The 23,420-nt window shown below is 40.1% G+C and overlaps 1 protein-coding gene across 1 annotated transcript in view; it reads left to right on the top strand.

Moving 5' to 3' along the window:
- LOC146312310 (ankyrin-3-like) overlaps window positions 1–23,420 on the top strand; it is a 150,170-nt gene that overhangs the window by 88,486 nt on the left and 38,264 nt on the right. Inside the window, exons 26-36 of the mRNA XM_084740369.1 lie at window positions 1,988–2,111; window positions 9,058–9,163; window positions 11,105–11,149; window positions 11,905–12,011; window positions 13,517–13,549; window positions 15,347–15,571; window positions 20,718–20,872; window positions 21,636–21,847; window positions 21,929–22,136; window positions 22,462–22,558; window positions 22,659–22,887. Coding sequence (XP_084596495.1) covers window positions 1,988–2,111; window positions 9,058–9,163; window positions 11,105–11,149; window positions 11,905–12,011; window positions 13,517–13,549; window positions 15,347–15,571; window positions 20,718–20,872; window positions 21,636–21,847; window positions 21,929–22,136; window positions 22,462–22,558; window positions 22,659–22,887 — 1,541 coding nt within the window. The remainder of the gene's footprint in view (window positions 1–1,987; window positions 2,112–9,057; window positions 9,164–11,104; window positions 11,150–11,904; window positions 12,012–13,516; window positions 13,550–15,346; window positions 15,572–20,717; window positions 20,873–21,635; window positions 21,848–21,928; window positions 22,137–22,461; window positions 22,559–22,658; window positions 22,888–23,420) is intronic.

The raw sequence follows: 23,420 nt of genomic DNA, 5'->3' as shown, positions 1-23,420 counted from the left end.
TCAGCGGTTCATCAGTAGGCTAGGACCTACAGTACCTCTGAGGGAATAACATGCTGCTAACTGTTTTCCTGCTAGGCCTGTAACGTATGTTTCTACCACTTTTTGTTTTATGTATAGCTTGAATGATTGGTTTGCTGTGTTGACATGGACTTCTGCTGTGTTGAAAGTGTTTTTATGTCACCTTAACTGGAAATACTGTGCTGTACATGAATCTGTGGTCAAACTACACGACTTTAACTTAGATATAAAACTGTTAAACTGCTTTTATTGCTTTTACTAAGTGACCTGATGTGTACCGTGTCTGACAGTAACACTGTTTATTCACTATAAAAATGAAAAAGTTGAGAAAACTCAAAATTTCAAGGCAACTTACCGCAGTGCTTTTAGTTTTGAGTCCAGCTCAAACTCTTAAAGGTATAATATACAAAATTTTGTTTTAAAATCATGTATAAAATAATCCCTTTCAATTTGAAGTGTGTCTGTACCTGCAGAGATCCTGCCCTCTGCCTGTATTTCCTTGTTCTTCTCTTTATTTCTCTGTGCCCGGGACATTTTAAAAAACCCAAAACCAGCGTATTTGACATCCTGGTATCTTTCTGGTTCATTTCAGAACAGTTCAAAAACAAATTCTGCTGATTCTACCCTTACGTTTTGAAATGTTTAACCAACTAATAATCTTTTGTTGAGATAATTTACTCCTCCTTTTTTAGATAAACTTGACTCTTTGAGTTTTAGAAACCTCCAACAAATGTATTTCGAAAATTATGCAGTAAACTCTGAGTAAACCTCATCCAAAAACCTGTTGATTTTTAAGAGGAGGGAAAGACAATTTCTTTTGAGTTTCTAAAACTGTACTAATCTGGTTTAAATGGTTACTGAAGCTTTATTTATTCAGTGTAAAAACAAAAAAGTTGAGAAAACCCAACTTTAAAGGCAAATGTCAAGACATCTTACTACAGTACTTTTAGTTTTGAGCCCAACTCAAACTCTTAAAAGTACAATATGCAACTTTACAAAACAATGTAATAAGCATAATCCTAATCCTAACCTAATCTCATTATTTTGTTGTGTAATCTTTGGTTGAGATAATTTACTCTTCTTCTTTAGATAAACTTAAATCTTTCAGTTTTACTGTTGTGACTGAGTACACTCATTGAAGTAAAAGTGAGTAATGGTTAATATTTACATTTTTTTATTTAATACCATTTAATTTTCAGGCACCCAAATAATGACAAATACAGCTAACTGTGACCAATTTTTAAAATACTTACAGAAAAAGAAAAGTAAATTATCTCATTTACTTTTTTTTAGTTTATTTCATAACTTAAGAGTTGAGTTTGAGTGAGAGTAAAGGTTAAATAGTGAGCAGATGATATGTAGTGTCTCATTTAGCCACTTGTACAACCAAAAACCAAATTAAAAAATCGACCTTGAGACGAGGGAACAACTATTTCTTTTGAGTTTCTAAAAATCAAAGATTCAAGTTTATCTACAGATGAAAAATGCAGTGTTGTTTACAAGCTTTACTGTTAATTAGCTTTACTAATTTTTTTTGCCATCTGGGGACAAAAACCCTTCAGTGACAGCAAGACTTTTGTTTGTGTGTGTTTGTTGGACCAAAGCTGAACTGGAAAACAGCCTCTGGGCAGAGGCTGCATTGATCCGTCTGTCTAAAAGAGCCACTCTGTTGGTCTGCTTGCACGACAACAACACAAGAAACACAGAGAGGAGCCAGACATTTAAACTTTGCATTCATGCAACATCCCACCTACCAGAGCTAATCTGGCGCAGCTAATTGTTGAGGACCTCAGATGAAGCAGGATGTGTTCGCCACTCGCTCTGTGAACCAGTGAGAGGAGCGTTTTACTCAGTCAATCTCTATAGAACTGGCAAAGTTTTGGTCACAAACCCGCCACAGAAAAGTCAAACAGACTCTCAGAATCTTTCTTTAATGTTTCTCTGTTCCCTGTGTGTTTCCTACCAACAGGTGACGATGCGATGACGGGGGACACAGACAAATATCTGGCCCCCCAGGACCTGAGGGAGCTGGGGGACGACTCGCTCCCTCAGGAAGGCTACATGGGCTTCAGTGTTGGCGCGCGGTCGCAGAGGTAAGACACACCCCGCTCAATAATTGAGTTATGACGTACTGTGCATCTGTCACAAAACGTGTAAAGGCCCAGTCACACCAGCGATTAAAACCGGCAAAGTTTAGTGACAACTTTTGGTGAACTTTGACACCAATCGACCAACAGCAAACCACAGTGACGGCTCACATATTTCAGCAAAAAGAGAGCAAATGGAGGGAGCTATTGTAGCTTGTTAGCTGTGTCACATCAGCTGTATGGTAATAATAGGCAGTTATAAGACAGGAGTCCATGCCACCAATATGTCTTTTGCATAATCTGTGTGATCTTATTGTTGAGGCAAGTTAGCACCAGTCAGATGCTGGCAAACTGTGCAAAATGTGCCTCATAGATTAGCTTGACCTTGGCCAGTCAAAAAAAAAAACAACAGTAAATTACTGAGTGGCTGGTAAAATTTAAATATTAATTAGCCATTTGTCCATTGGACAAAAAAGTAAACTTTGCACCCTGCTTATTGTCCTATTAGCATCACTTACTGTCAGTTAAAAAAAAAGTTTTTTTGAATAAACTGAGTGAACTTCCTGTTAGGCTAACAAGCAGAGCAGCCAGGATTTCAAAGCTTATTTGTAGTCTAAATTTGTTGATTTTCAATCTGAACATGTAAGACCTCCTTCCACCTGCTTTTTAAGCAGCTGCAAAGCGGTCACGACGTCAACATGTCACAAAACAAAAATTAATTTAATCATTTTGGTCATTTGTTAGTTTGTGGGCTGAAAGAGAGACGATATTTATTTTATTTAACAAAGACGATGATTTTCGTTGTGCCACTTTTCTGGTGTGACTGGGTCTAAAAACACAGATCAGGCGGTTGCATGATTACACATAAAAATGGTGAATTGCTTTACAGCACAGAAGGAAATCGCTCGTAATACGGCACAAAACAGGAAATTGGCCACTGCTCTTCTCGGTCAAAAAAGCAAAGTGCCCTCTTAGGGTTTGTGTCTGTTTTTTTTCTTGCTGACGTGGTAAACATCCCCACTATGGTCTCCCTTGTTAATGATAATTACAGTAGGTCAAGGTATCAGTATTAATTAGATAAAAAAATCAAAGTTTTGGCGTGCAGAAAGGTCTTTTTCAAAGCTCCAAGAAACACAAGGATTTCTTAACAAGCGGTCCAGTGATCAGTGGGACGACCGGTTTACACTGTAGGCACATAACAGCACAAGAAGTCTTGTGAAAGCTCATGATCTAAACACAGTCAATAAATCAGAGTTGTTTTTTTTTAGCAGTTCAATTTAAAAGTTCCAGTTCAAAAGTAATATTGTAACTGAAATTTCATTCTGTCGAAGCCTTTTTTAAATTAATCCTCACATTATCCAGAAGAAGATTTAAATTATTCCGAGCAGCCACACACAGATTTCCCTTTCAAAGTCGGAGGTCATAGTTCAGTTTCTGTGAACTCGCACAAAAATATTGACACAGAAGAAGAGGGAGGGGTTATTGAATATCTGAGGGGTGACACACACGGACACTGAGCCACAGGAAATTAGAAACATGTTCGATTCTGTGGCCTTGAGCTCTGGGTTACATCAACACACACTGTTTGAGAGGGCTGGGACGTGTGTGTGTGTGTTTGTGTGTGTCACACCAAGCTCACAATTGGTTTAACAAATTGCTGGTCCGCTGCAGGGAGGGTTCAAATCACTTCCAGTTCCAGTCAATTTAGGAAGTGAATTATCTACAAAATCACAGTTAGTGAGCTGAAGGAAAGTTGTCTGACGTTTAAAAAGTCATTAATCACACAAAACAAAACTTGCAGACCCAGTGGAGTTGTGAGGAGGGAGGAGACAGATGGGTTTCCTGGAAAATTTAAGACTTAAACTGTTTTTTTTTTTAATTCTTGAGAAGTCTTGTTTTTTCTATCAGTTCTGTAAAGGAGGTGGCTCTAAAAGCTCTGTTACCCATGAGCCTCAGCTGCTGTTGCTGTTGGAAAGAAGCCAGCAAGAGGCGCGAACGATAGACGTAGAAAGTTAAAATCATTTCTGGCTTCTAGATTCATTTAGCAGCACAAGCAATCTTTCATCTCTCTTTTTTTTTTTTTTTTTTTTTTTTTTTGGTGTTAAAGCCTGCAACTTTACTGTTTTGGTTCACTCTCACAGCTCTCGCCGATTCCAGCTGCAGTGGGCGGTAGAAAAAAACCCCAAAAGCTGATTAACATACAGCAGTGGGGTATTTAGCAGTTAAAGGGTCGGGTGTTTAACTCAGGAGGTGGTGGAGACCAAAAACGGAGCTAAAACAAACACGACTCCAAGGTGTCTGTGCTGCAGGACACGTTTGCCATTTATGAGTCCTCGATTTTGCAAAAAAGTTCAAGGTGATTTTTGTTAATGCACTTGGTGGGGGATTGAAACACTTTTTCCAAATATATTTCCCTGAAAGAATCACTACAACTTGCCTAAAAAAAAACCAATTAAAAAAAAACCTTAAGACCTCGTCATTTTTTTTTTTTTGATAGATGGCCAAGATTTTGTTCCCTCCTCTTTCCCATCTGTTAACATGAAGACACTATTTAAGAAAAAAAAAGTGCTCTGCTTGGATGCAAAATAAAGTCTGTACATTTACTGGGTATGTACTTTATGGCCAAAAGTATGTGGACAGCCTGTGTCTCCCGTTGATGCTCTGCTGTCTGAACAAACCCCTGCAGCAGTTTCAACATCTGATCTGGCTGAAAAGACTGAAACCAGAAGAGTGGGGGCTGTTAGAGCAGTTTTGTTTTCGGGTGTCCACATTCTTTTGTCCACATAGTGTACACTCCTGTCATTGCTGTGTATCCAGTAATCATTGTGTTAATACTGAATTAAGTGCTCTCCACACTTACTTAGTGAAAGACTTTTTGCCGTTTGTTTTCTTTCTTTTACCGTCTTCTTTCTGCATTTCAGAAGTTGAGTTTACATATTTTTCCGTGGTAATAACATAAAAATCTAATTTCTGCCTGCACTTTTTTATGTTTAATGCAAATATTTTCTAATGCACTTGCTCATCTTTTGCCCATCCAAGCCTTCAAAATATCAGTCACATGATATTTTCTCTGCAGAAAACCAAAGAGACTTTTACATATGGAGCTTGAAATGACTCCTCCCTCTTCACACCCCTGTAATAAATCTTTGAAATCGCTTGAGCGTGCGTGGCGACACTGAGCCGAAGCCTCTTTGATATCAGTCAGTCTGCGGCGTCCTGCGTCATTCTGCCTACCTGCATCTCTGCTCTGGCTTTTCTCCTCTCTGCACCTCTCTCTCTCCACTCCTCTGTTTGTTCATGATCTTTTATTCTCTTCTCATGTCCGTTCTTAATGTTAGTCCCAAAGTCAGGTAAGGCTGAAGGCATGAAGAGGCCTCCCTACACCCCCCACCCCACCCATTTCACCCCTTCCCCTCCCTCCTCTCCCAACACCCCCCAGACTCCAGTCACTATCAATATCATGACTTTGTGGTCCAATGTAATACATATTTACTGTGTATGTTTGACTACTAACTTGATGATTTTGAGCAGTTTTTATGTTTTTCTTTAACACTGTCGTATGTTGACCTCAGGCATCGTGTTGTGTACTGTGGTTAACTTGTGTGATCTTCATGTGCGACTTCTTACTTTGAGTTGTAAACGGTTCTGCTGCGGTGTCCCGTGCTTGTAGAGAAGAGCCTGCTGTGTTTGCTTTTGTGTTTCGACTGTGGTTACTGTATCATCGCTGCCTGGGACTTTGTGGGTTTCGCCACAAAGGTGGAGCTTTGCGACCATTTTGGTTTCTGTGTGGAGTTCATCGAGCTTCCAGGTACCTGAACTGATAAATCTGGAGGCAATGCCTGTTGCCTTCATCAGTTTAGAGTCATATAGTGACCACAACTAGTGCACAGTGCAGAGTATTCTCACTGTTACCCTTGAGATATGTACATTTAATCAACAAATGTACATTTAAGCACATTAAAACGGCTGCTATATATTTATTTTGAAAAGACACAACAAGACGTTCTTCAGAAGCAGGAAGGAAATTTATGTTTTGCTTTATTTTTCACTATAATAAACCATCAAACCCTTAGAGCCTTAAACTGATTTAATTTTGTGCTACTAACTATTTTACTAACAGAGCAGCTGTATGCTTTCTTGTTTCGTTTTTGTTTTTTTGTTTTTTTTGCACATAACAGATGTTTTATCAGGCTACAACGTGTTCAGGGAGCTTGGAGGAGTATTTTATGAAGTATGTTAGGGAACTAATGCTTTTAAATGCTACACATTGTATTTTTGCTTTTCACAGAAGCCAAGAGCAGCCATGGTTGCAGTTTTCTATAATACTGTTATCCTTGGATCATTTATGGAATATTTAAAATGCCTAAATTAAAGCAAATCAAACAAAGGAATGTAATGCAATACATGGTGTTATATTTCCTCTTTATCTATGCTTTGACTTTGCTATGATTAAAAGAAAAAATATATTAAACAGTTAACCAGCTTTTTGTCTCTTAGTGGTGGGCAATCCGGGCAGAAAATAATATCACAATCTACTTAGTCACAATCAGGATCCGTATCATATCATATAAAACTGAACATGTTTTGTTTTGGTCGAACGAAATAAGACATTTAAACGCGTCACGTTGGACATTTTATTGCCAATTTCAGTCCTGACTTAAACATGACAGTTAACGTGAGGCATTGTTGTTGTTTGTTAACCAGTAATAAGATAAAACAGTTTGTACGGGGTTAAATAAAACTCGAGTTTGGGGCAAGTAGATATCTGACCCATCTGCCTGACTGGTCAAGTAAAAAAAAAATAAATAACATGAAAATTATCCTGATTAAATGCTGCAATATCTACGTTTCTCCAAGCAAAGATCTTGATCTCAATTCGTCAGATTGCCCACCCCTGATTCCTCTGTGAAATTTCAGTCATAGTTGTGTCTTTAAATAAGAAAGACTGATTTAAATGAAACTCAGAGTAACAAGTGAACAGGATTATTATCTCATTATCTTGGAAACACTGGAGGTAATAACCCTGTCATCATGAGAGAACAAAACACTTTTGCAATCTTGAGAAAATAGGGTTTTAAATATATATGTATATATATATATTGCAACCACAGCCTCTCTCAGCTTCCATAGATTGTCATTTCAGAATCAGACTTGTGTCTTTTGCTTCAGAGCAGCTCCTCTGAGCGCCAGTTAATCAATTCACATCAGTTTACTTGTGTAGCGCAAATAGCAGTGTTGTAATTGTGGTTGTGATGTTGCAGGCAAACACTCATCATATGTCATCGCTCAGGAATGCTTTTTATTTGCCTCATAAAAGTCCCCCTCAAAGCCCCATCGCAAACAACATCACAGCGCAGTCACTGACAAATACACTGAGGCCGAGACCTCGTCTTTTGAACGATGTTACGGTTTAATATGGATGCTTCGTCAAGGCAGCAGCTAATTATCTGCAAATTCTTCATTGTGGCGGCCGACACCAGCTTCCTGTCCCAGCTCCGTGTCCATTGTCCATCATACAGTAATCTGCTTAACTTTCATAAGCTACTCTGCTTCACTCAGGCTTGTGGGGTTTTCACATCGTGTGCCGGCATGGTGTGAACAGCCCAGCTGCTATAAACAGCTATATGAAGCCCACTGTTTTTTTGTTTAGTTTTTTTACATGTTTTTTTGCGCTGTACGTTCATCATTCAAGAGGTATTATTTGGAAAATCAGCCAGCGCTGACAGCTGCATCTGCATCTGGATTTCTAGTTTTAATCCAGCTCAAATATGTATTTTTACTCCGGTCTGTAGTGCTGTTTATCCATCTAGATTGTTTTGAGTTTTTGAGCTCTCGGCCGTAGAGATGTCCGCCTTCTCTCCAGTATAATGGACCCAGATGACACTTGGCTTGTGGTGCTCAAACCGCCATAAAAGTACGTCTTTCCAGAAACCACGACCCGGTTTCTCAAGATAATGCGCAGACATTGTTGTGAGCAGTTTCATGTCAACTCTTTTCTTGCTATTGAACTGCGTCACCGTGCAAAAAGAGGCGTGCATCAACTCGTGCAGGACAGGTCACAGCTCAGCTGAGGGTGACGCCCCTGATGTTTATATGCTGCAGTGTCATGAGCACGAGCCTCTCACCCGTGAGTAGGTGCACGTAGTGTTATATATAAAAATGTAGGTACTATTTCAATACTTTTTTGTTTAAAAACAGTCCGGTATTAGAATTTGCCAACTTTCAGTACTTGTTGCAGGTCAGTATTTGTGTGTTCGCACACTTTTTCTGTTATTTCCCTCCAGTTTCTCTTCTTTTTCTGCCTTCTCTCCACTATAATAGGACTAGATGGCACTTTTTTTCCTGCGATTGAATCTATGGGAACTAGTTTTTTCCTGCAGTAGAACCTACTGGGCCTACTTTCTTCCTGCAGTAGAATCTATGGGAACTATTTTTTTGCCTGCAGTAGAATCTTTTTTTTTGTTGCAATCCAAGTGCCAATTAGTTTCATTATATTGGAGAGAAGGCTGACATCTCTTTGGCCGAAATCTCAAAAACTCAGCAAACTCACATCAAAACTATCTAGATAGATAAATATTGTTACAGGCCAGAGTTAAAATATGCACTGTCCCTTTAAGATGTGTTTTTGTTGCCTCAGACAGTTCAGAGGCCTTTGCGCAACAATCATTTCTTTCTAGCTCTGGGTTTTGTCTTGGAAACACTTGAATTCCCTCTTCATGAGCGTCCTTTCTTGCCTTGTGGTTGTTGTTGGTGGCACACAGTCAGGTTCCTGGAAGCTGCATGCATTTAATGTGTTTATGTTTGTTTTTTCTGTTCACTTTCATTTCCCCCTTACACCCCCCCACCCCAAAACTCCTCCTCCTCCTCCTCCTCCTCCTCCTCCTCACCCCCCCTCTCCATCATTGTGACTGTTGTCTTGGTAATCCGTGACTTCTGCGGCAACCACACCAAGCCTGCGTTCCTTCAGTTCTGATAGGTCCAACACGCTGAACCGGAGCTCGTTCACGCGGGACAGCATGATGATAGAGGAGATGCTGGCGGCGCCCAATAAGGAGATGGTACGTACACCGGCTGGACGTATGGTTGGACTTCCTGTGTCTCTTTCTGGCTTCTGTCTCTGCCTCTCTCTCTTTCAGTCAGTAATCTGCAGGTCATTAACTTCACGACAGTCTCAGTTCTGTCTCCAAATGTGCCAGGCCTCGTCTTGGTGCTGTGCCAAAAGCCAGCCTGTCCACCAATCCTCTTACACCTGAGTTGGTGCAGACATAATGGCGACCAATCCCGTTACATTTTATTGAAAGAGGAAATGAGATTAGTGGTTAGTGCTGCTATCTAAAATGGATTACTGTGACGGCCCACATGCAGTAAAATAGCACCCGAGGTTTAATTGGAAAGTTAGATGAAACTTATTTTAGAATATAAACCATAAGATAGCATGACTCTTTTACCACCAGGTCAGTAATATTAAGCTTCAGTCAAACCCCTTGTGAGTCAGAGCTATATAAAAGGAGAGATCTGTAATATATTTACTATAATAAAACATAAAATGATCATGTTAGGCCATCAGAGGTCAAGGAAAAATGTTAAGCTGAAATACTGTCTTTTCTAATGATGCTAGACTCGCGTTGTATTCCTTTAAAATTTCTATTCCGGTCTGCCCGTTTCACATTTATTGGAGTTCAAATTAAAACCGAATGTTCTCCAAATGAGTAAGTGTCTGTTTATGAGTTGTAAAAAATTATTAATAATCTTTTAAAAGGAGTAAAAGTTTGTAACGGTTCAGTCAAGCAATATGTTAATGTGAGGGGGAACAAATCACTTTGACCACAGATATTATATTTATATTATAGTAGTAACTCACTGTTTCGACTGCAGAACTCATTTTTTGGATGCACAATTGTTACGTACTGCAAAACAATGCCAAACTATTCTTTGGTTCCTCATTTTAGGGTAACAGAAACATGTTTTTTTGGTTAATAAACAGGCCAAACTTCTCCATGCATCACCGTGGGAGAGGTTAAATACCTGAAACTCCACACTGGTCAGTTAAAACTGAAGAGGCATCTTGGACGGACCAAACCAAGTCTAGTTGCCCACGACGACCCTCCTATGAATGCCGTGACCCGGCTGACTGAAAGCCTTCGCTGACTTGATTTTAGGGAATACTTGAAACAAATCGATTTAAATTGAAATGGACCAAAATGGTCTTTTTCTTTTTTTTATGTATTTGGTAACAAAGCAGTCACAACTCACCAGTTGACAAAGTAAACAAATCAAAACTATAAATCCAAATAAACACAGACACAACATACGTATGCCATCACAACCAACATCAAAATATGCCTAACAAAGTGACAAAATTAAATCAAATATAATTTCATTACTACGAGTTAGGACACTAAAATGTAGGGATTCAACAACATATCAAACATTGCAATATCACAATTAAAATATGTCGACCATGGCGATATCTACAGCGACACCACAGTTGTACCTGGTCAGTTTTTTTATTTTCCTTTTTGAAAAAGTATATTTATTGATTTTCAGGAATCGAACATTTTGAAAAAAAAAAAAAATCCTTTCTTTTCCAAATTAAATTTAACACAGAACACATTCTTAACATTTACTGCTTATTTACAGTCAGTAAATAAAGTAATAAACTGTAGAAAGGAGGGGAAAAATTAGAAAAAAATCCCAGAAGAGGAGATAATCAGGCTTAATGAAGAGATGATGGCTTGTTAAACACAGACATGGAGATTTATTTCAACATCTCACTCCATGTTCGTCTGTACTGTTGAAATATTTTTAATTTGAAAGTGTTGAGAACTTTGCCGTTTTTTTTTTTTTAGTTAGTCTTGAAATGCTCTTCTGTGCTGCTGTATTTTTGCAGACACGCCGTCTGTAATAATTTGGAGAGCACTTCAGAGTAACATGGTTGTGTGATTCGTGAATGTAACAGGTGCTGAATTAACAGCTTGTCTCCTCTCACGCTGCTCCAGATGCTCTGTAAGGAAAGGTCTTTCATTGTAGAGCAACACAATAAGGTAGATGTTCAAGTCATTGAACACTCACTCTGTCAGTGCATGTGAGAATGTGCCATTCAGACCCGATTATCATTTGTTACATGTTGTGTCATATTATTTTCAGTTCAGTTGTGTCGTCATCTGAGCATGCACGTCCATCATTTACTTGAGAAGCTGTGGTACCACACTACCACCGCTAAAATTAAATACTTTCTATGAAGTGTGGAATTGATGAAGAGTTAGATTTTATTTCACAACACCGTTTCAGTATTTTCTTACCTGTGGTGCTGTTTATCCATCTAGAGAAGATCAGAAATGTCCGTGTTACCGTCCGTAAAACAGTGTTTTCTCAGTTTCTTCAAAAAATTGTTCAGGAACCTTCAGGAAGAACCCTTTTGGAACCCTTATTTTTAAGAGTGTAGCTCACTGCTGCTGGGTTTATGTGTCAGTGCGTGTGTGTCCTCATTTTGAATGACATCATTTAATTTTCTGCCATCAGGAAACTTTTTATTATCAGATTTTAGAATTTTCGTTTTCTTGTTGGAGATAAAAGTTCTATAAGATGTTCATCAACACCGGCTGCACTCTTGGTTATTTAAATGCACGACTTCATGATAAAAATCTGTATATTGTGAACCCATTTCTTCACTGTACTGATTTTCAGATAAAAAGCCCACATTATCATTTCTCTTGTTCTTCTTGTGCACGTGCGAGCTCCCTCTCATAAACTCACACAGGTTCATGCATTGCAATGACCTTCGCCGTCTCCTCCACAGCATTTGGCGGCGGCTAAGGACTTTGACAACGACTCTCTGAGGAGGTACAGCTGGACAGCAGACGCACTGGATAATGTCAACCTCGTCTCTTCACCGATACACTCTGGGTAAGCACGTTTGAAAGGATGAATGGATGAAGACAGGAGGAGAGCGAGGGAGGGAGGGAAGAAGACAGGGAACAGGAACAAAAACAACCCAGACGGTCTCATCTGAGTACTCTGGGAAAGGATAGAGGGAAAGGTAGAAAACTCAGTGTTTTGGCTTTAAATGGAAAGGAGGAGTTAGAGGTGTGAGACAAGTGCGTGTCTTTGTTTCCACCTACCTGTTAACATATTCTCTGTCTGTCTTCTTTGCCGATTCTTTCTTTCTCATTTTCTGTCCCCTCGAGAAATCGGCTCCTACCTGCAGCGGTTTCTCTTCACCCTCTATGATTGCCTGTTCTTTTCAAAGTTTAAAGCAAATCTGCAAAAGTTACACCTCCCTCATTTCCATAATTATTGTATGATAACATGGTAAAAAAAAAAAAAAAAAATAGGCCCGTGGCTCTATTTTCTTTCTTTGTATAACCAAATCCAGAAATCTGACCAGTGCGCACCTGACGCTAGTGGTCAGGTAACTCATTTACTTTGCAGCAGCAGATCCATCTAACTGTGGAAATGAAGGAGCTGTTATTTAAAGAAAAGTTTGACATTAAGGGAAAAATGCTAGTTTACTTTCTGGCGGAGAGTTAGATGAGAAGATTGATACCACTCTCAAGTCTGTTATCTTAAATTAAGATAAAATGAAGCTACAGCCAGTCTTCATTAGTTTAGCTTAGCAAAAAGACTGGAAACAGAGGGAAACAGCGAGCCTCACTCTGTCCAACTGAAAATCCACCTACTCGTACCTCTAAAGCTACGTTATTTCTCTGTCATTAAATCTAAAACTGAAGTGTAAAAACAACAGTTGACTCATCCTAAGTCCTGCCCCTTTTTGATATGTTCTCCAATAACAGCTGAGCTTTGTGCTAGGCTCGTCTATGTTGAACAGAGAACCAAATTTTGAAGACGGTGAAATTGTTGCTGGGAGAAGTTGGTAAAAGTGAAATATAGTGACATCTTAAATCAGCTAATGTTAGCAAAAAGCTGGCTAACTAGTGAGCTATGGCTTGATCATAGACTAGCTTGCTGGTTAGCAAAAAAAAAAAGTTAATCAACCTGGTCCCCCAGCAACATCTTTTAACCATCTTTAAAACGTGTCCTTCTTTTCAACATAGATGAGCCTAGCACATAGCATAATTACAGTAAACAGAAAATAAGGAAGTTGACTGAGATGCCTCCTGGTACCAAGCTTGCTCAACTGTTATTGGAGCACAGAGCAAAAAGGGGCGGGACTTAGGTAGGATAAATTCCACTCTTGCTGCGAGGCTAAGCTAACCAGCTGCTGGCTGTAGCCTTTATTTTATGGTATCAATCTCCTCATCTAACTCTCCACCAGTGTGAACAAGCAAATATCCAAAATGTGGAACTGTTCCTTTAAAGGATTCCTTGGTAATCTTCTCAGTGGTATTTCCGATGACAAAGCTCTGTTGTTGACCTGTCACTCCTGCGTTGCTTTGTCGTCCATCCTGCAGTTTTTCCTCTCCGCTCCCGCAGTACGACAGCAGGTGATTGACTGTGATTGGTTGCCCTCTTTATCACCACCTTGTTTGTGTTACTTCCTGTTTACGGTGACATCACGCACCTCCCCCCTCTCTGTCCACTCATAACATCTGTGTTTGCTCCCCTCACACGTGAACTGTGTTATTTCAGACTCGACATAAAGTGGTTTGGATTTTTGGATTTGTGTTTTTTTTTCCCCTTTTGTTTGGAGGAAGTTTTTGTGAGTCGCTAACTCATCTGAACAATCTGAGCTGCAAAACCCGACAGAATGTGACTTACACAGGCTTGATCTTTAGTTACAGCTGGATCTGAATGTTTTTTTTCTGTAACACAGATTCAGGTCAAACAGTCCAGATCAAGATTAATATCTTGCAACCACAGATAACATTTGTGTTAGTTAATCATACTTGTCGAATGATTAATTTATGCAAAATTACATTTATATTCACATCATTTGTTCAACAGCTGCATACTAACTAACACGACATCTCCTTCTCCAAATTGCATGGTGTGGATCTCTGTGTGTGTGTGTGTGTGGATCTGAGAGTGTGTGTGTGTGTGTGTGTGTGTGTGTGAGAGAGAGACTTGTGTGATTTCCTTCTTTAAGTCAAAATGAACTCCACACAGAACTGCACCACCTTCTAATATGGATAAAACACAGGTTACACCGGAGGCTCCTGTGTCGGCTGATCTTGGCTCATTCATGCGCACAAAATGAACAGAACACATTGTGTGTGGCAACCAGTGTTTTAAAAGTAACTTGTTACTTTACAAGGTTACTGCCATTATAAGGTAACTTGTTATGTTACAGTGTTACCTTATGGGAAGAGCAACTTGTTAGAGTACTTTTGTGTTACCAAAAATGAAAACCCCTGTGTGACGCCTTGTGCGTGTTGGCTACGTGGCGTTTTAGGGCTGCAGCTAATCTATCTTCAGCACTGATTAATTGGTTGATTTTTTTTTTCTCAGTTAATTGACTAGTTGTCAGAAAATGGTGAAAAACGTTGATCAAAGCTCAAGATGACGTCCTCCAATGTCTTATTTTGTCTGCAACTCTAAAAATATTAAGTTTATTGTCAGAGAGGAGTAAAGAAACCAGAAAATATTCACATTTCTGTTGTGCACAATTGATTGATTGATTAATTTAAAGACAAAAAATGTCAAAATTTCCACTCCAAACGATACTGGTATCGGTATCGGTGCATCCCTACGTCAGAGTCTCCTTCAGTGATGGGCGCAGGTGTTGAAATGCAGTAAAATTGAAAGGGATTGTTTAACTGTGTGCTTGAAAAACTAACATGTGCCATTCCCCTTTACTACAAAAATGTAATCTGAGTACTCTAACGTGTTACTTTGTTTATCCCAAACACTGGTGGCAACAACGAATAGATCTGATTAAAGTATGAGAGAATGTTCAGTTAAGAATATTCTTGTTTCTGGAAATGAATGAAGCAGAATCTGTTTTTAAAATGCAGCCGCTGCCAACACAGAAAACTCCTCACATTTCTGTTCCTCCTTTGTTTTTAATCTATCTTCTCTTTTTGCTCACACGTACTTTGTTTGTGTTTTGATGATCACAGCATGAGAAGGGACCTCACCTTAACTAAAGCTCTTCTCTCTGCATCAGTATTGTTGTTACACTAATGTTTATTTTACTTCTTATTCCGTTCCTTTCCTCTTCTCTGGTTATCTCTTTTTCTCCCCACACGCTCCTCTTTCTTCCACTTTTTCCTCTCCCGTCTTTGCTCCCTGTCTCTTCCTTCTCTCCTCCTTTTTTTCCTCTTCGTTTCGCTCTTCATCAGGTTCCTGGTCAGCTTCATGGTGGACGCCAGGGGCGGCTCCATGAGAGGAAGTCGCCACAACGGCATGCGCATCATCATCCCGCCCAGGAAGTGCACAGCGCCCACCAGGATCACCTGTCGACTGGTCAAGAGACACAAACTGGCGTCGCCTCCTCCGATGGTGGAAGGAGAAGGCCTGGCCAGCCGCCTGGTTGAGGTCGGTCCAGCGGGAGCCCAGTTCCTCGGGTAAGACTTAATTTAAAAAAAATATTTTTGCTTTTGTTCTGTGACTTGACATCTCCTTCCTTCTGCTTCTCGCATCGCCATTTCCAGCCATCTGCGTTTATATCTGAAAGTGTGAATGTGTGTGCGTGCATGTTGAGGTGTGATACCTGCTGTTTAATTTGCGGTCTAAGTGTAATTGTTGCCGTGTGCTCACCCTCAAGTATCAAGTCCAGCTTCGGCAAAGTAAAGGCAACAACACTAACGGATGTAAACTGTGTAAAAGTGTAGACTGTCAAAGAAAAAGAGGCAAATTTGATCAGGTTTCAGTTTTATATACAGTACATTCCTGCGATAAATGTGACTGAACAGGAGGCTTTGATTACCTGTTTAATTTATCCAATTACAGTTGACTTGGAAATAGTAAATTGGAATTATAATATAACATACATGTCTGCATGTCTGACTCACAATTCACATCTGTTACACTAGAGTTTATACTTTTGCTTATAAGAATTGTTTATAAGGGCTAGTTGAGACAAACCACAAAACTAACTGGGATGGAAGCAGAGAGGAGGGACAGAAACGGAGTGCAGGTGATGCACTGTGAAGCGCACCGCGGAGGTGACGCGTGCTTGTTTGCTCATGCTTGTTTTTGCCGCTGATAGGATCAGACTGTTATTATAAATATCTGACAGCATTATGGAAAGGATAGCCACAGTGAGAGATGCGTAAATTACGTCTTGTTTAACCAGAAGCAGCTTTTTTTTTTTTTTTGATCTGGCCAAACTAACCAGACTCCCTTTGCAAAACTGTAATTTTAACATCATTATCAGGGGTGTCACAATTCTCAAAATCCAAGACTCACCAAAAAGCGTCTTGGTTCGTCTTTGCGCTGCTCCAACAATCATCACCTCTGGTTTGGTTAAAATAATTCAGAGCAGAGACTGCAGAGCGTGCAGGTCAGGTGACGCTGGGCAGTGGCTGTAGCCTGGGGAGAGAAGCTCTGTGGTGTGCTGGGATTTTATAACTGATCCAAGGGAGGATGCTTTCACACCACAAATGTCAAAGAAAGGAATTAAAACACAAGTCTTACTGTTAAAACACTATTATAGGGAAAAAAAGGGGGGAAAAGTCAGAAAAATTCCTCAAGGGGACACCAGAAGAGCTGCCCAAAGTACACCATGAACTCAACTTTAGATAAACTTGGATCTTTGAGTTTTCAAGATCCTCAAAAATTGTTTCTAAAACTCAAAGAAGGAAAGTAAATTATCTCAACTAAAGATTACAGGTCAGCAAAACCTTTTAAAGTTTATTTCAGAGCTCAAGAGTATGACTTGGCCTCTAAACTCAAAAAGCTGTTGCAGTGCGTTGCCTTGAAATTATTTTACAGTGTAAAGTGGTTCTCACATTCGCCAAAAAAAGCGTTAATATTTCATCGACTAAAACGTGCATCATAGTGTACGTCTATGGCTCGCCGCCTTTTCCTCTGAACTTTGGTTGTGGCTTGTCTTCCTGAATCTCCAGAAGCTCGACATGGATGCTCCAGACATTTTTTTTTTCTTTTTTGGGCCAGAAATGGCACATTTGATTGTAAAGGTTGCAGACCCCTGGTGTGTGGGGATGGCAGGCAGTGGACCAAACCATTGTTTGGCATATGGGGGGGGGGGGGGGGGGGGGGGGTCTTTCAGTGCATAATGCAAAATGCATCGTTTTTTTTTTATTTTTATCTATAATTAGTACTTCCAGAGCACCTTATTACATTATGTAAAATTAAATTACAGTGGCATGTTGAGAGGGACACCCGTCCGGTCTGCCCCCTCCCCCCCCCGTTGAACAGCCAATCAGTTACAGCCCTGATGCAGTCTGTATGCGAGCAGTTCTGATACTGTGTGTGAGTAGTTGCCATTACTGTTGTCACTAAATGCACTCCAGAGCACTGTAAATAAAGAAAGAAGAAGAAACTAGAACTCATTGGTGTGCGCTTTTACTGACTTTGAAAGTGTGTGTTTTGTGCATGTATGTGGGTGCGTGTGTGTCTCACTATCTTGCGGACACAGTAAACTGCATCTTCCCAGAAAGCTGCCAGCCCTTAATGAAGGCGAGAGCCTGGTTAGTCCAGTGCTACAGCTGGGACCCAGAGGAACTAGATTTGTTGGGTAGGAACCAAACATAGCATCCCTCCTCCCCTACTCGTCCTCCTCCCACTCCTCCCCCCCCTCGTCTCCTCTGTGCCTCCCACCTCTCCTGAAGAAAACGACATGACCAAGGCTGATTCATGCTGATGGATATGATTATTTTACCCATCTCTGTTGACTTTGATTTTTTAGGATATATAGTAGTTTTGGGAAGAAATCAATGACGCAAAAGCTTTTGAAGGGAGGACTTACTTATATTTAGTAGGATGATGGGTCCACCACAGCAAAGTGGATTTGTTTTAAGCCTCAATAAAACTCCAGGGAGAGATTCTAGTTTCTTTACATTTGAGATATTAAAGTTCTTCCTAAAACTACACACTATAGCTTTAAATCCATTACAGTTACTTTCCAGCCACTTTCATTTAGAGACCATTGTATTTTTTTTAATTTCAGAAGCTTTCAGTGGGCTTCTGATGTCACTGAAAGTACAGGTGTTGGTTGGCTGTTTGGACTGGACTGCGCTTGTTGGGCATGAGCCTTTTCCTCCTCAAGCCGAGCATCATCCTGCTTCCCATGACTGCTGTTACTTTACTTCACCTTTAAGATCAGTTTGATGTCATCCCACAGTGTTTTTGTGTGATTAATTCAGGAAGTGTTTAACTGAGCTGTACTGATCAGCGCATCAGGTGTGAAAAGGCGTTAAAACGAGTTAGTAGTTTTGGTTTGTCACCTTACAATATTGATTAGGACTGTTTATTTTATGCTTTTTCATCCACAAGTTAATTAAAAAATATGTATTTTTACAGTTTGTTGTATACAAATTGTTAATAGTTTACTGTTGCTTTGTATATAGTGTTTATTAGTGTTTAGTTAGTATTTTTGATCATTTTGAGAGACATGTAGATAACCGTTAGCAATGTTAGCTGGCCACAAGCTAACGTTAGGTTGCTATGGCTCTGTTTTACATTCAGAGCTGCACAAAATATGTTGTATTATTGATGTGTTTTCACTTGTTTATTGCTCTGATTAGGCCATCATAAATAATGCATTGTTGATTTCATTTGACTGGTTTAAACCAGATGACAGAGAGTGCGGCCACCACGACAGGAAGAACTTCTGATTAAAATATGTCTTAAACATGTGGTCATAGAGCTCAAAATGACTTTACCACACCTGTCACTGGAACCAGGACAACTGATCTTCATAATATTAATAATAAATGATGAAATTGATGAAAAAAATAAAGTTAACTTACCACTTCTGTCCAAGTTACACAGTCTATGTGAAATGTGAAAGGTTAAGTTAGCTAACCTTAGCTAACTTAAGCTAATGCTAACTTTGCTGCCTTAAAATGGACCTTGTAAATTGTGATTACAACATGCAAAGTTGTACACACGATATGCTTGCCGTTCAATTGGTGATGCTGACAGAGCCACTGAGGCTAGTGAGCGGCTAACATAATGCAGGTAATGCAAAGGCATAATGAAAAGATGAAGCTCTTGGGAACATTTTACTCGGGTGTTTTATAAAATTACAAAGAGAAACTCTGTAATTAACAACATACATTAACTTACAGTCCACCACAAAATGAACTTCGATGACCTCCACGATCTCTGGAAGCGCTAGCAAACACATCACAACTCTGAGCTTTCATGAAGTGTCCATTTCGAAGGTTGTGAAAACCGTAAAAAGGCGGGCATTCTTATCTTCTCATGAGCACAGTAAACATGGCTCCATTTGAAGGCAGCATGCAACACTTGCTTTAAGAAATAAACCACTTTTGTCAGATATTCACAGTCTGGATGTAAAAGTTCTGCGTAGAATGAAATTAGCTTAAGTTAGCTAACGTTGATTTAACTCAGCAGAAATTAAGCTATATGCTAGTTTATGATTTAAACAACAATAAGAATTTAATCATTTAATAAAAAGTGGAAACACGGCACTGAAAACTTGGAATTTGGGCCTGGAAACATAACAGAGTAACAAGCTAGCAAGAGATGCAGAGGGTTGTTCATGCAGATGTTGGCATTTTGCTCGGTCTTTAGCGGTTCCTGCTTGGTTCTTTGGCCCATAATGTGATCGAAACACGAGGAAAAGTATTTGATCTCATGGACTGTTTATTTCCCTCCGAAGTTGAAGTTTACTGTTGCAGCAGCTGAAAAGTTCTCAAGTAAAATAAAGGATATTATAAAAGATGTCTGGCACTGTGTTAAAACCTGATTAAAATTTATTAAAACGTTCAGGTTTTGTGGATCATAATGTTTATTTTAATGCCATTCAGTGACACATTTTTCAACATTTAACTGGTTCTACTTAAACCACATAAAAAGTGAATTCCCTAATGTTTCAAGTGAGGTTTCACTACAGTAACTGCAACTTGTTTACTTCCGCCTACAACATGGATTTGTCTGTAACGTTGGCAGAAAATAGTAAATAGTGTACGAGTATTTCAGGGAGAATAATCATTGTTGTGACTGTTTTTTTTAGAGGATTTCCCAGGAGGATGATCAATGAATTTAGTTCCTCTGTACCTCCTCAGTCTGTTTTATTCTAGTCTGAGTGACTCTGACACAAAAGTCGGTCCTCAGACTAGAGTCTGTCCATCCTCTCTTGTGTTGCTCTCATGCCTTGTTTGAATAAGGGCTGTGCAGCTTTCTCCCCCCACTCCTCGCTCCATCTCACGTGTCCCGTCAAGTCATGCCGAGCTCTGACATGCACTCTGAATGTCCCATCGACTTGCAGCACGGCCACATCATCATCACACCTGTCCAGTGAGACCAGTGTCCTTCAGTGTTTCATATTTCACTTTATCTGTAATGATTTAATCCCCTGGAAATGCTTCAAGAGAAGCTCTATGATATGTCGTTCATCATTTAGATTTATTTTTTGCTTTAGCTTAAAATTACATCGCAGAACTAAATTTTCAAAGACAGTTCACGTTGTTTTGGTTTAATTGCTACTTTTTATTTTGGTCTTAAATGATTTAAAGTATGATTAATTAAGCCATATTTCCATGACGTGTACCTTACTAGGCCTGTGATAGTGGAGATCCCTCATTTTGGCTCAATGCGGGGTAAAGAGAGAGAGCTGATCCTCCTGCGCAGCGAGAACGGAGAATCCTGGAAGGAGCATCTGTACGACTACAAAACTGACGACCTCAATCAGCTCCTCAGTGGGATGGATGAAGGTAAACCGCACGTTGTGACTTTTATTTTCTTTTATTATTTGGTCAAAACTTTGTCTTATAGTGGCAGCCAGGAAAGTTAAAACATTTAAAGGTAGAGTCAGCAGGATTTATTTGAACTGTTCCTAAATGCATCGCAACGTTTTGGCTCGGTGAAACATCCTGAGCACAACAAAAAAATAAAAAATACAGGCAGAGAGCAGAGTCTCTGCAGAAACAGCTGCAACCGTATACTTCTACTGGGTCTTAACTGATGTCTATTCATTGTTTTTCCATGAATATGTTACAAATTATACCTTTAAAGACTTTTTGTTTTTAAAGCCCCTTTGTCCAGAATTATATGTGATTACAGCATCTTATGAATTATTTTTGAGGGCATAAGCTTTTGTTTGAAGAAAAATTAAACGTTGATAGTGAAAATTGGCACGATCTGTGCAAAGCTTGACATCACAAGACTAATTCACATTTGTGAATCTGGAATCTTTCAGTTTATTTTCCATTTTAAAGCAGTATTATCCAGAGGTGCACACCAAAATGTTTGATCAGCACCGCCTAGTTTGACAGTTTGAGCTCAGTTGCTCCTCCGTCAGTCGGCGCATCAAACCGGCCACCATGTTAAATAAATAGTTGTGACGTGTGTAAGATCGAAATCTCTCTGAGCAGGAGGGCAAACCTGAGCTCACAGATTTGTCTGTTTCCCAGGAAAATAAATGATTTATAATTCACATGCGATGAATGTAACGTATGTATTTTTCCTTCTCTGTAGAACTGGACAGTCCTGAGGAGCTGGAGAGGAAGAGAATCTGCCGCATCATCACCAAGGATTTCCCACAGTACTTTGCTGTAGTGTCTCGCATCAGGCAGGAGACCAATCAGATGGGACCAGAGGGCGGGACTCTGTGCAGCCGGAGCGTCCCATTGGTTCAAGCTTCCTTCCCTGAGGGGGCGCTAACCAAGAAGATCAAAGTCGGGCTGCAGGTGAGATGTCTGTTTTTATTGACCTGTCTCACTCTTGGGATGCTCTGAAACACAGAGTCACCGCTGTCTCTCCTCTCGCAGGCCCAGCCAGTGGCCGACGAGACTGTGAAGAAGATCCTTGGTAACCGAGCAACTTTCAGTCCCATCGTTACCGTGGAGCCCAGAAGAAGGAAGTTCCACAAGCCAATCACCATGACAATCCCAGTCCCACCCCTCTCAGGGGAGGGGCTTAGCAACGGCTACAAAGGAGACTGCACGCCATGTCTCCGCCTTCTCTGTAGCATTACAGGTACGTGTGTGTGCACGTTAGTGCCTTTGTGAGAAAAAACATCTGACACAAGTTCTCATTTAAATCTTAATATTTTTGAATACATTGCAATAGGGGAGCTTTAATTGAAAAAATAATAATATCAAGATAACTTTGTCACTGTATATGTCAAAAAAAGTCTTTCTTATTATTACTAGAATAGCTTGTCAAAAGGACATATGAGGATCATTTCTGTCAGGTGTTGCTCTTTTAAAATGTCCCTCCATGTTCTCTGTACGTTAGAAAAATGAAAATAAATCACATTAAAGATCATCTTAAGGATGTTTCCTGTCTGACTGTCCTCCAGGTGGTACGTCCCCGGCACAGTGGGAAGACATCACCGGCACAACTCCCCTCACCTTCGTCAACGACTGCGTCTCCTTCACTACCAACGTCTCCGCCAGGTGAGACACACGACTCGCACCGCCCGCCTGCCACAGAGTCTGTCGTGTTTCTTCTCTGTCGCGTCCGTAACCTTCATCACTTTACTTGTCATCTGCGCAGGTTCTGGTTGGCAGACTGCCATCAGATTCCGGAGACGGTGGGTTTGGCCACGCAGCTGTACCGGGAGCTGATCTGTGTGCCCTACATGGCCAAGTTTGTGGTGTTCGCCAAGATGAACGACCCCGTGGAGTCCAGGCTGAGGTGCTTCTGCATGACGGACGACAAGGTGGATAAGACCCTGGAGCAGCAGGAGAACTTTGAGGAGGTGGCCAGGAGCAAAGACATAGAGGTACATAATTTTGATTGGTTATTGGCTATTCTAATCCTGTCAAAAGGAGAGCTTCAGGGATTTTTAAGCATGATCTAAAATACATTTGTATAATCGAGCCCCATTTTAGCATATTAATAGGTCATTATGCACAACCTTTTTTATTATTGCTTCCATGCAATATTAACCAAATACTTTCCATCCTCTATTTGAAAGTTATAATGTTATAATAGAAAGAGTTATTAAGCAAACTTGGAAATTTGGCTTGACATAATAAGCCTGAAGTAAAAAACTTGGGTGCTACTAGAGCGTACGCCCCATGTACCGAGGCGATCAGTCCTCTGCAGCAGCTGCACGTTTGACTCCACCTGCGGCCCGTTTTCTGTGTGCCACCCCCTCTGTCTCTTTGCCCCTTTTCCTGTCATATTAATATTTGCAAGAATTAGAGCGGAGTATGTTCCAAACAGTTCCCTTGGATCATTTAAAGGAGAAACCTGTAATATATTTATTGAAATAAATCATAAAACTATCATGGTATTTCATCAGAGATCAAG

This window comes from Lutjanus erythropterus, chromosome 17 (genome assembly GCF_056507025.1).
Source record: "Lutjanus erythropterus isolate fLutEry1 chromosome 17, fLutEry1.hap2, whole genome shotgun sequence".
NCBI classification, from domain to species: Eukaryota; Metazoa; Chordata; class Actinopteri; order Lutjaniformes; family Lutjanidae; genus Lutjanus; species Lutjanus erythropterus.
Note: the sequence above shows the minus strand (reverse complement) of the source record. Positions and strands in the feature narration are given on the sequence as shown.